The sequence below is a fragment of the Nestor notabilis genome, unplaced genomic scaffold (genome assembly GCF_000696875.1).
Source record: "Nestor notabilis isolate BGI_N333 unplaced genomic scaffold, ASM69687v1 scaffold11624, whole genome shotgun sequence".
NCBI lineage: Eukaryota > Metazoa > Chordata > Aves > Psittaciformes > Psittacidae > Nestor > Nestor notabilis.
The window spans coordinates 1,571-14,213 of NW_009926086.1; the positions used below are offsets into that span (position 1 = coordinate 1,571).

At 40.8% G+C, this 12,643-nt stretch overlaps 1 protein-coding gene across 1 annotated transcript; it reads left to right on the plus strand.

Annotated features, from left to right (window-relative positions):
- Positions 1-6,354: 6,354 nt before the first annotated feature.
- Positions 6,355-8,930, plus strand: LOC104404837 (HCLS1-binding protein 3-like; the record flags this gene model as incomplete). Its single annotated transcript, XM_010013367.1, has 2 exons — positions 6,355-6,562; positions 8,717-8,930. Coding segments are annotated over 2 exons (422 nt in total), but the record flags the coding sequence as incomplete, so codon positions are not given.
- Between the last annotated feature and the right edge of the window lie 3,713 nt (positions 8,931-12,643).

Here is a 12,643-nt window from a genome sequence, read left to right on the forward strand (position 1 = left end):
AAGAATGAGGTTATATTGGGTAGCAAATCAAACACATCAAATCTGTATCGCAAGGCAGAGTGAGATGAGACATCTGAAAGAGGAAACAGAAACAACTGTTTGCTTCTGCCTTCCCAAGTACAGGAGTGGGATTGGAGAGGGAGCTTTTTTTCTTTTTTCCCTCCCCCCTCTGTTTTTCTGTGTTTGAAATTATCAAATTTGAGAGGTTGGAAGGAGCCAATGTCACAGATGACAGGTAGGTTAGAGAAGATGGATAGGAATGGTGGGATTCTCATTGTCTCTGGAGACATTAATCCGATTTTGGCTACATCAGGAGCCAGGTCTGTGTTTTGTGACCTTTTGTCTTTCTTTTTCTTCCTTCTCCTTTCCCTCTTTTTCTCCCTGAAACACAATCTAAATGGTCTAGCTGTTCTTTCACCTCTTTCAAATTGAGTGGCTGCCTTCCATATTGTCATGCCCTAGGTGGCAGCAACGAACCTGACTTTCTGTGCATTAGGCTGTGAGCAATGGGATTGAGCAGCATTTATTGCTCAAATAGCTTCTCTGTATTCCCCGGGAAAAGACGGTGAGCAAGACAGACACGTCCTCTAAGCTAGCTGTGATCTCTGGGCTGTGATTTAGATCATCTGGATCGAGATCTGTTAAGGGCCTATGACCAAAACCAGATGAACATCAAAAAGAGATTTCAGATCTAACCTGTGGAGTTACTGTCCTTTACTGTGGGTCTAAACAATCCAGAGTTCCCTGTTCCCCAGCCTTAATGGGGCTATGCAAACTCAGTATCATAGCGTTTCTAATGGAAATGTTTGTGAAGCAGTAACAGAAGAAGAAATTCACTTCTGTAATGATTTTCAGATCTAGATTCTTAGAAACTGGAGGGATTTTTTTTTAATTAAAAATAAAAAATTAGCCATTTGTAGAACAAGGCAAATGTGCAACTGCTTAACCTGGAGATTCTACTTGGTAATTGAAGAAAACGTCAGCTGCATTTCTTTCAAATGTCAGAATACTCTTGTCCTGTTAAAAGAGTGAAACTGATTTTATCCTCAGTAGTGCATCAGAAGTACTGCTGCAAAGGTGGTCGTTAATTACTGCCTGTAGATTTGCCATTTTCTGGGAGAAGAAGAAAGGGTTTTGTTTTTCTTGAATGCATTTCTTCAAGCCACAGCTTACCTTTCTTAGCATTTAACTTCTCTATTCCGGGCCTTATTAAAAATCCACCCAGCCTATAGTGCAATCTCTTTCTATCTGCTCCCAGTTTAATTGCTTCTTTTTTTACAAGTTATATTTGTTAGTTGAGTTCTTCCTTTTTTTTTGAAGCCGAACAAATAATTACTGGTGCTTGACAGGCACAGCACATTTTCGGGAGGAATTTACTATAGAACTGTCTTCCTCTCATAAAATGAGGGAGTGTAAATATGTGGGTGTGTATTCATCTATGATTGCGTGTTTGCATATGTTGGCTTTCTTTCTGTGGGCCTCAGAATCTGTGTGTTGGAATTGTTATTTCCTGATCATACAGGTGTGTTGGGAAGATAAATTCCTTCACATTATAACCTCTGTGATGGGAGAGGGGGGAGAAAAATCCCTGCTCAATGTAGCAATACATTCAGGAGCTGTTAAGAATTCATGTTGATTAAAAAGAAATATTAGAGTGCTTGCTCTTCTGCTGGGCAAAACAGATGGAGAGAACAGCATGTGGCCATGTAAGTAAAATCTATCATAATGCATACCCATGAGGTCACCAAGCAACATTAATTATAATATGGCTTGAATTGGGAGTGTCCAAGTGAAAGCTTCATTTGTGCTGTCTGTGAGAAGGGATGCTTTTGGTTCCTGTATCCAAAGCTAGTGGTTGAAGGACAGTGCTGCTGTAATCTCCATTTTCCGACAATGTGAAGAAATGGGATTTGTAAAAAGAAAGTCACAGTAGTTTAACATGAGATACTATACAACCAAGACTGCTCTTCACTAGCATGCACTGGGTGGTGAATGGGCTTGAGTTACCTCTGAGATCTCCACCTCACTGAAATCCTTGCAGTAGATATAAAGCATATCAAGACAAGTTGGAGGTTAGAAATGGGGCATTAAAATGAGCATTAAAGGGAAAGAAGGCATTAAATCCCATTAGTATTGAGTGGGATCAAATTCTCCTATGCACAGCTGAGAGTCCCAGCTCGTATCCTGCAGGCATTCTAGTGTGTGTACTTTAATGCGTGAGGTTCTTGTGAAGAAGGGGGCAAAGCACATGCATGAGATTTGAGGGATTAGCAGCAAACTTCAGGCTTTCACTTTGAACTTCATGGTGGTTTTCTTAACCTTCTAGCTATATTTGATCGTATCCAACTTACTTATTTGTTCCTGATGCAAAAAACACTCAACCAATCCCTGTCTCTCTTTAAGTTGTATGTTGGATGTTAATTCTTACAGGCAAATAGCATCTTCACCTGGCAAATATGCACATGCTTTGCTGTATTTGCATGATTAACTCTTTTGAAGTGAAGTAGGTTGAACCTTTGATATTGTGACTTGACAGAACTTGAAGCGCATGCACTCAAGCTGACTTACAGGTGGTGGGGGTTTAGGTCCACAGTTTGGTTAGAGGCATGGAGGGGGAGAATATGATTACAGGGTCAAGACCTAGAGGAATTACAGACAGCAGAAGAAAAATATCTGAGTATTAATCAAATGGTAGCTTGTAGGATTGATAAAATGAGGTTTAGAGCAGCATTTATTTTTTATCCTGACATTTTGGGCCATAGGATCCATCAACTATTTTGAAAGAGTTGTGAGTGGTAACTAGGAAAGCAGGATTTAATTCTATTACATGCCTTTCTCCTGGGAAATTGTCAGAGGACATCAAATGGAAAGGGTCCACAATTGTCATAGCAGAGCACTGCTTTCTGACTGGAAGGGTGTGAGAATGCTCTGTGATGCATGGGACTTGACCTGAGAAAATACATTCTGTGAGACCTGGTCAGCACTTCGTAAGGCCCCTGTGTTGCCTCTGTTGCTACATCTGGCTCTCGGGGTCCCCAGTACAAGAAAGACATGGACCTGTTGCAGTGGGCCCAGAGAAGGAGCACAAAAATGGTCATAAGGGCTGGAGCACCTCTTCTGTGAATACAGGCTGAGAAAGCTGGGTTTGTTCAGCCTGGAGAAGAGAAGGTTCTGGGGAAACCTTATTGTAGCCTTTCAATACATAAAACGGGCTTATAAGAAAGATGGAGAGTTTTTACTGGGGCCAGTAGTGACAGGGCAACAGTTTGAAAGAAGGTTAATGTACATTAGACATAAGGAAGAAATTTCTCATGGTGAGGCGCTGGCACAGGTTGCCCAGAGAAGCTGTGGCTGCCCCATCCCTGGCAGTGTTCAAGGCCAGGTTGGATGGGGCTTGGAGCAACCTGGAAGTGGGGCTGGATTTTTAAAAGTCCCTTCCAACCCAAACCATTCTGTGATTCTAAATGCATAAGTCTGAGGTTGTTGGATTCAGCCAGGCTTACTGCTGCATTCCCAGCACCGACACCAAGGTAAAGCTGGCAGTAATGTGGAGTGAAGATGTTAGCACCAGATGGATAGCCGTTGGACAGTCTCAGGCGGCAGGGGCTTGCAGGGGCCAGCATCGGGCTTGGTGGGGAATGGTTTAGGCTGGAGGTTTAACACCTTGCCAGTGTAGTAGGTTATCCCAGCAGAGGGCATCCCCGCACTGCTGGATATGAGCTTGCATGGTGTGGTGCAGGCGTTTGGGTAGCAGATTAGTATGCTTTGGATATACTGCTGGCACACTTTGTATGCTGCGTCGCATGTTATTCAAAGCCACGCAGATTCACAAAGGCTCAATTAGCGATAGGATGCGAGGGTGTGCATTTACTTTAGCTTCAGTGGTGTAATTAGACATAAATTGGGATTTATGAATAATTTACAGAGTTTGATAGGGGAGGAATGAAAATTAAGTGGAAGGAAATAAGTTTGTATGTTTCAGTACAGTGTTACTTTTTGAGTATTTTAAAGCTGTTTTGGCATAGTCTTGTTGATTGGCTGCTTTCAGACATTAATATGTTACTTATTAAAATTAATTAATGTTAACATTTTTCACAAATCAGACTTGATTTTTTTTTTTCTGGGTGGAGGGTAATGTTGTTTATTCTTAGGGGCAGGAAGGAAGTACCAGTGAATTCCCCACTGCCTTTATATTTGTGCTTACACGGTATTTTGGGAGGGGTGCTGGTGTTATACCTTGTTCAGAGTGGTACTGGGACCTAGCAAAGTAGAAATGTACAGTGATTCAGAAATTCCAGAATTGCTTTCTTCTCTGTTTTGGGGGTATCTTTCAAAGGGAGGATTGTTTTACTCTGGGAACATCTCTTTATTGCCATCACTTTAGTGCTCAGCTGTTGCATTGCATGTCAGATCCTGCCTGCAGAGCACAGCGTAGCTCACATTTACCTGTGTTACTTTCAGGACACAAGTCTAAAATTCTTGATTTTCACTCTTCTGCCAGCTCCGGTTTGGTTTTGTGCTTCAGGTCTTTCTTATATAGCTGCTTGCCTCTTGTGGCTGGGCACTGAACCCATAGCAAACATTGTACAGCTGAAATGTGAACAGTTTTCAAATGAGCCAGCTTGGCTGATAATTACTGCACAAGGCAGGGAAACATGAAAGTTAAGGGGGTTATTGCCCTTTATGCCTATGTCTAATTTAGTAAATTAGGTGTGTCTATTAATGTCAGGACCTGTTCTCTGGTCTGGAGGGCAGCCAGCACAGTCTGGCTGCATCCATAATAGGAAACTTTCTTAACAGTCTGCAATGGGCATTGGTACCCAAACTGGCTGCTGCATGGTCTCTGCACCTTGCTAAACCTTGGGCTGAAAAATCTCTGTCGGAGTCCTAGCTGCCCAGAGTCACAGCTGTGCTGGACATTGTCAGGTTCCAGGACACTATAGGGCTCCTAATAGACACTCTCAGGTTCTAGTGCCTAGGAATATGCCTGATACTATTTAGTTTGCTAGTACAGGTGTAGTTTATGGATTCTGGGTTAATCTGTAACTGGTTTCCCTTCTCCTTCTGTGCTTTTTGTTGGGTTGCCTTTCTTTTATCACTGTGTTGGTGAAAGAACTTTGCCTTCTTACAAGATGTAGTGCTTGAATCTGTCTTTTATGTTGCAGTATTAATTAGGATTCACTCCATTAGAGTTTACCAACATGTGTTACAGGGGAGGATAAGAGCTGGACCCTAGTAGAGGATCTGTGCCAGATGCACTCCACTAGCGCTAGTTTTTTGGATTGTGGATTGAAACTAGATGATCTTTAAGGTTCCCTTCCAACCCAAACCATTCTGTGATTCTGTGATTCCATGAAGGTGTTTTTTTAATCTAACTCTGTATTCATTGAAACGTATTCATAGATTATGGGGCCACGGAGGGCTGTGATGAATATAATATCTGTATAGTACCACAGTCATAGAGCATGACTGTCACCTTCCATTTCACCTGTAACATCACTTAGAGATAGTGTTTTGTTTATGTGTGCTTTTTGTGTGTTGATTTTTTAAGGTACCAAATTAAAAATCTAATTTGGCATAGAAGCCACACCATTTCTAACCACCATTCCCATTGTTATTGCTTTCTTTGTAATATCTTGTGCCTTATTTCTCCTCAGGCTTCCTGTCTTTGTCTACAAAAGGAATTAACTCAATTTACTGTTGGCTTCTTCTCCCTGTATGAGAACCTGTAGGCCATGGCCAAGTTGTTGGGTTTTATTTTCTCATAGATAAACTGAATAGTCAGGGGTCAGCTGAGGTCTTTGCCCCTTGGTTTCTGTTTTAGGTGCTCTGGCAGGGCAGCAAACATGCCAGGGTTTTTAGGCCTTAGCAGCCAGAAGGCCACTGAAGCCTACCAGGGCTTCTGGCTCAGTGGTCAAAACGTGCAGGCTGCTTTCTCCATCACATACCTATCTGGCTGGGCTTCTCTTCCCTCTGTCTTTCAGGGCTAGGCATTGTATACCTGATTTTTAATGGACAAGGAGTTTTGCTGTCAGAGAAAAGTATCTGGAGCAGTGACCTTCCCAGTATTTTATTAGTTGATGAGTCAGACAAATGGACACTGGGTATCTGGCAATGAACTTCAATTTCATTAGGGAGTGGATTTTAATAATAGGTGTAGAAGACCAGCAGCAGTGTTCGGGGATTCACTGTGCAGATAACAGGCTTTTACTAGACTATATATAAAGCTCCTTGGTAATACATGTTTTTCTACTTCAGTTTCCAGTGTAAATGTTTCACAGTGCTTAAACTGCTGCTTTGCTTCTCATGTCTCCCCTGTAAAGAAACTTACCCAGGCAGCATGTTTCATTGCAGGTTTCCAAGAAGTACAGTGAGATAGAGGAGCTCTACCAGAGACTGGCGGCACGATACCCACAGGCTTCTCTTCCACTCTTGCCTAGAAAAGTCCTCTTTGTGGGGGAATCTGACATCTGTGAACGAAGAGCGATGTTCAACGATATCATGAAATTCATCTCAAAAGATGAGGATCTAGCAACGAGTCCTGAATTACTGGAATTTTTAGGTAACTAAAAGATGTGAGTGTCCTCTCTTCCATGAATGTGCTTGACAAAAGCCTTAAGTTCTTGACACAGGTAGTCAAGAAATGGAGAATACCAGAATAAAGGCTGTCACTTGTGCATCTACAGTGCTGTGTAGTCATGTTTGCTAGTATCTTCCCCTCCTCTCAGTGGACACGTGCCTCATTCAGAAGTGTTGATACCACAGGGCTTGCCTTATAGCTATCTATCCCACTATCTCTGATTTCCCTTAGGTATATACCTAAGCTGTGATACAGAACATGTAAGTTTAGGAGGCTGAGTAACTGTACATTGTCAGTGGAGAGATGGAGCCTAAAGGGACAGTGCAGGGTCTCCCTTAGTGATCAAGTATTCCATGGTTTGCCTGGTTTTCATTCTTAATAAGATTGTTAGGCCTTGCTTAAGAGGTTCCTAAAGCAAATTATTGATCCTGAGAAAGATTCGAATAAAAGACAGATTATTTATTAGTTAAACCCATTCTCTGGCCTTAAGTCCAGCTCCTGTTGTCTCTTCCAGTGATTCCTATAGTTCCTTTTTTATGTTCCTTGGGCCCGGCAGGAAGTCACTGAATGAATGGAACAGATGGGCTATCTGCTTTTAATTCAGTGGAGAGATGCTGAGCAGGGAATACTCCAGCCTGGTGCTGTGCAGGATTCTCAGTGTAGCATTAGTTTTAAGGAAGTGAAGTTGCAAGGTGCTAGCAAGTCACCATGTGTGAACAGCTGATTTTGCACAAGTGTCAAGTTTGACCAGATTAGGAGTTCTGTGAGACTGGCAGCTTCCTAAAGTCAGGGGGGTAAAACCGCATAATATTTGGCAATATCATTTTGCTGATAGGGTTTTGGAGTATTCAAACTTTTTTCTTTTTTTTTTCCCTGGCAGTGCCTTATTGAAAGTGTGCTGATTAACCTAATCACAGTGCACATGTCCACAGCTGAATTAGTCTGAACTGTCGTCAGATTGGGTGCAAGTAATGTGACCTGCTTATTGAAATCTGTCATAGAATAATACAAGTGTCACCATACCAAATGAGGTGGAATTCAATACATACACTGCAGAACCCTCAAGTTAGTTGTGTACACTTTCCTTATAGATGCTGGAGACAAAGTCAAATATATTCAGGGGTGTTTAGGGAGACTCAACATGGTAAAACACATGTGACTGTGGGGATAAGACAAGCAGCATCCTAATGTTCACTGCCTACCCCAATCAGCACTCTCTTGCCCATAAGGGCACTTGGTTTGTGTAGATACCCATATTTACTTCATGAAGTGTGCCCTGGGTGATTTGACAGATGCAAACATGAAAAGCTAGGTGAGATGAGTCTCTCATGGCATGTCACTTGAACAGTCTAAAGGATGAAACTATGAATTTTATCCATAATAGTTTTCACTAGCCTGTTTTTAGCTGGTCAGATTATTTTAAGTTGCTTTCCTGAATATCCAGAGACTCTGCAGCAAGGAATAGGTCTCTTGTTACATGCAAAGCCCTGGAGAATAAGTATGGTAAGGAGACTTGGTTGAAGCACATGTTTCAGTTTGCTGAATTTGCTCAGGTGGATGGATCTTTCATACTGAAGGGAGTTAGAACTTCAGGCTTTAATTTTGAGTGTCAATTAAAGAGCTGCTGTGGAAACATTTCTGTGCTGTCCAATGCTCTAATTTTAGCCCAAATGGATTCAATTACTAATAAAAAGTGGAATTTATCTCAACTAGCTATGTGAGAGTTAGCTACCTACATCAAAGCAGAGGCCTTTTTGTAGCCAGTGGAGACAAATAGGCACTTCAGAGAGAAACTCCTTTTCAGACAACTTTATTTGGATGGGATGAATCACCATGTGGAAATTCTACTGTTTCTATTGACTACAGAGGGAAAATAAATAAGCAGATCAGACATGTACTGCCATGTCTCAGATAAAGTTCATTTTCTCTATCTTTCTCTACTTAACCACTTTAAATCAGTAAACAGATCAGACACATAGTGGATAGAAGGGACAGCCAGGAATGTTAAAAGTATGTCACAGAAGATGATTGTGTCCTCCATTTCCCCAAACAGAATAAGAAACAGGTGCAAGGTATTAAATAAAACATGCTGTTATCCTGCGTACTCAGTTTTGCATCCCGTATCGTATTTCGCAGGAACAAAATCTGGTAGTGCCATTGATTCCAAGAGTAAAAACATTCCTGATGACAAGGATAAAGAAGATGAAGAAAATGAGGCATGGGATTTTTTCAAAGAGGAGAAGACACCTGACTTAATCTCACATCTTTCATCAGTGGAATATGCCAAAAAAGGAGAGAAAAAAGAAGAGGAGGAGGAGGAAGAAGATTTAGACCCTCTTGGTATTATCAGGTATGACTGGTAGTGCCTTTGTTACTTAGTTTTTAGCCTAGTTTTCTAAACAAATAAGACTGTTCTATGTCACTGTCCCCTCATCCCAACATTTTATAACATTGCCCATTTTCAGCTGAATTTCACAGAGGAGGAGAGGCTTCTGCAGTTCATGAAGGAGGTGCCTCGGTAGAGGGAAGAGACTTTGTAGTATCTCTTAGTGCATTCCTCAGAAAGTCCAAGTGACAGAGGGACATTGTGAATACCTTGATAACAGTCTCATCTACAGTAGGTACTTTACTGGACACTGCAGGATTCCAACATAAAACATAAAGCCACCAGGGTCCATTGGATGTGCTGATCTGGAGTACACTTGTGTTTACAGTGTCTGGAACTACTTTTGAGCTCCCTTGTGTCTACAAGGAGGTAAAATTATAATAGCATAAAGACCAAAAGAGCCAACATTTCAGTCGTGTTGTTCACAGATAGGCTTTTCTTTCTTTCTTCCCTTATCTGAAGGTGTCACATGCTAAATCCTGCTAACGCATAAGCAATAACAGCTTGAGAAACAATAATTGAATCAAGCCTTGATGATGTTAGTATCTGCGTTTGCTTACCTATGCAATAATTTTCAGACAGTTATTTTCTTCAGTTCAAGATGGAATTTCTCATTTAATTCCCAAAACCATTTCTAACTGCTGAAGCCTGGAAGCAAATTTAGCTCCTCAGTGCCTGGGATCATGAGTAGTGACTACTTTTTTTAGGGTGTCTCAGACTTTAGATGCCCAAGTAGAAAAGGCTTAGCTGTTCTTGATCTTCAGTAAGCACTGACTGACTCAACTGAATTGTTTCAGCCACCCACAGTCACCAGCCACTTTGAATGTTCTTTCTCTTTGGCTCAGTGCCTTCAAGATGCTTCTTCACAGCAATAGGCAGTAACTGATAGGAACAAGCTAGAGCTGTCTCTTGGTGTTTCCCAATTGCCTTGAATCATTTCCAAAGGGATCATTCACTCCAGCCTCTAAGCTGGAGTCTCCCACACCAAGTTGGGTCTACTACAATGTTTAATACTGGAAGCACTATTTGGACTGCTTCTGTTATTAAAATCATGCAATTGTTGATGTCCAGATATCAGCCTTTTTACTTGAAGTATTTAATCCTTTACATATCACCAGAAAACTTTAAATGTTATTCTTTTGACAAAGCACATGCTTAGTTACTCAGCACCAAAATTATTCTTTTGTAAAGAGTTTAAAAAAGTTAAATAACTATGTACAATGAGAAGTTAGATAAAGCAATACTTCCCACAAAATGGTCCTTAGCTGGTAAGTTTACAAAAGAAGCTATCCTTTTTTGGATAAGAAAATGATCTATTGGGTTAGCAAGTGCAATGTTGTATTTTCCGACTTACAAGTAGAAGCTGTAAAGAATTTGAGGTGCCAAAACAAGCAAGAAGTTTGCTTTTCTGCTCTGCACGGTTTGACAGAGCATTTGAAAATCTTGATTATTTTGGTCTTTTAATGCATTTAAGGATGGCAAGATCTGATACTTAATCCTCATTTAGTTTACTGTTTCCATTCCTTTCAAGAACAGAATGCTTACGGAATCAGAATAACTTCATTTATATAAGAAGTATGGTCTTCACTGGGACCGAGCTGCAGCAGGACATGTTAAACAGTCAGATGTTTTTCTCTCTAAACCAGTGGTTGGCTAGCTATAAAAAATAATAAATCTTCATGTGTATTTAGTATTATTTTTCTAAGTCTCACATGCACTACGTCGAGGCAGGAACATGAAAGTGGAAACAAGAATTCTAAATCTGATTTTATGTTGTCTCTATAATCCTGTAACTCGCCGTGCTTCCATGGAATATATTTTCCATTCACACCAGTGGAGATCAGATTGGACATAAGCACCACATGCCAGCTTTATGCCATATGGTAATAGGTGTCTAGGTAACAGGCCAAAGGCAGGAGCTTAGCTGTCAGTGGATGGCCATTTCTTAGGTGATGATTTCAGTGTTTTCTATGCCCGTTGAAATGGTTGGTGCTTACATGCTGTAAAGAGGGAGCTTGCAGGCCTCACAACCTTAGGGCTTTCGATGTGCTTGAAGTTACTTTGGGATGGGAATGAGTAAAAACAGAGGTGATGCAGACTGGATAAATGTTTAGTAGTAAACTGCTTCTTAATGCCTAGTAAATTCAGGTTAAAAATAAAAAAAAATCTACTATCCTTTCTGCTGTGAAAAACCTTTGAAAAGATGTAAAGTCAGCACTGAAACAAGCCAGTTGATTTCAAGCAGTATCAGTGACCAGGGTACTTCGAGCAGCAGAGTTCTGACCTGAGCTGAATCATGTGTTTGGCATAATCCTACAGGTTTTTTTCTCTCTGGATGAGGATGAAACTGCTCCAGTAGCACAGACCTCCATATGTTGTCAGCACGCTTCATTCGGTAACAACTTTTCCCTCCTGAGCCAGAAAGCTGTGACTTGGATTTGGCCCAGCAGTGCTGCTGTGCTGCTGTAACACCAGATATCCAGTTAAATATACTGGCCTTGGGGGTAAGGGATAAATTAGGGGCTTTTTTTTTCTGTTTTTTATTGCTGGTGATCATCCAGGTGGAAGTTCATAATGGTCTGGTTCCTTTTGCCTGGAGGAGACATCCCAGTTATACTGATTCTCCCATTCAAGGCTGTGTCTGAATTGCTCTTTCATGTCTGGTGGGCAGCTCACTTAACAGTTCTCTTCTTCATCTTTTATGGGTACAAACAATGGTCTAGAAACTTTGTGTTTCTCTGCTGTATGATTCTCATGCCCCAAAACTTTCTTTCTGTGTTTGCAGGGATTCTTAACAGCAGGAAGATTCTGCCTTTTTTTCCTTGTCCAAAAACCATAACATGTATTTCTGATTTGAATTGTCAGCTTTTAAAACCCCTTCTCCTTTATCTTCCCCCTTCTTCCCCCATCTCATTCTTTCTAGAATAAAAGGTGCTCGAAGTTAGATTACATTTGTGGGGTGCAGTGTTGAAATTAATTTGAAAGATATTTCTGAGAGGTTTGCTTTCTCCTCTTTGCCCACTGTCCTTCTTAAGAGTTTAGAGTATTGTTATTCCAGTGTATTGTCACCGGTCACTCTAAAAGTTTTCCTGGACATTTGTAGAAATCTTTTAGCTTTGGACAGAATATACAGGTCCTGTAAGAACAAGCACACCTAATAGAGAGCAAGATGGTCCTTTGACATCAGCTGTGCAGCAGGCAATGGACATAGTGCACTCACTTTTGTAACTGTGGCACATTTCTAGCTTTATTTCACTTCTCTTGGCAGTTTAAGTGTACAGTGAGTTGTAAGTCACAAAGGTCTCATAGCAGAACTATTTTTTTCTTAAGTTAGCATCTCTTTATTTCTTTTTTCTTTTTTTTATTTTTGTAAGCCATGTTCCTTAGAATATGTTAAAATGTTTTAATTCCCTTATAAGTGGGAAATCAGATATGTATTTTACTCCAAATTGTAGGGACAATATTAGGTATATTGACATACCTTTGTCTATATTGTTCTCCTTAAAGTGGGTGCAGTACTGCTCTTTATCACTATCTATCTCAACATTTGCAGATAGATATTTTTAAGTGCTTAGTAGTGTACCATGGTGCTTTGACAATATACCTGGACTTCTAGAGGAGCAGAATCTCTTAGCACTTATGCCTTTTAAAGAACTGGCTGGATGGCCACACACAAA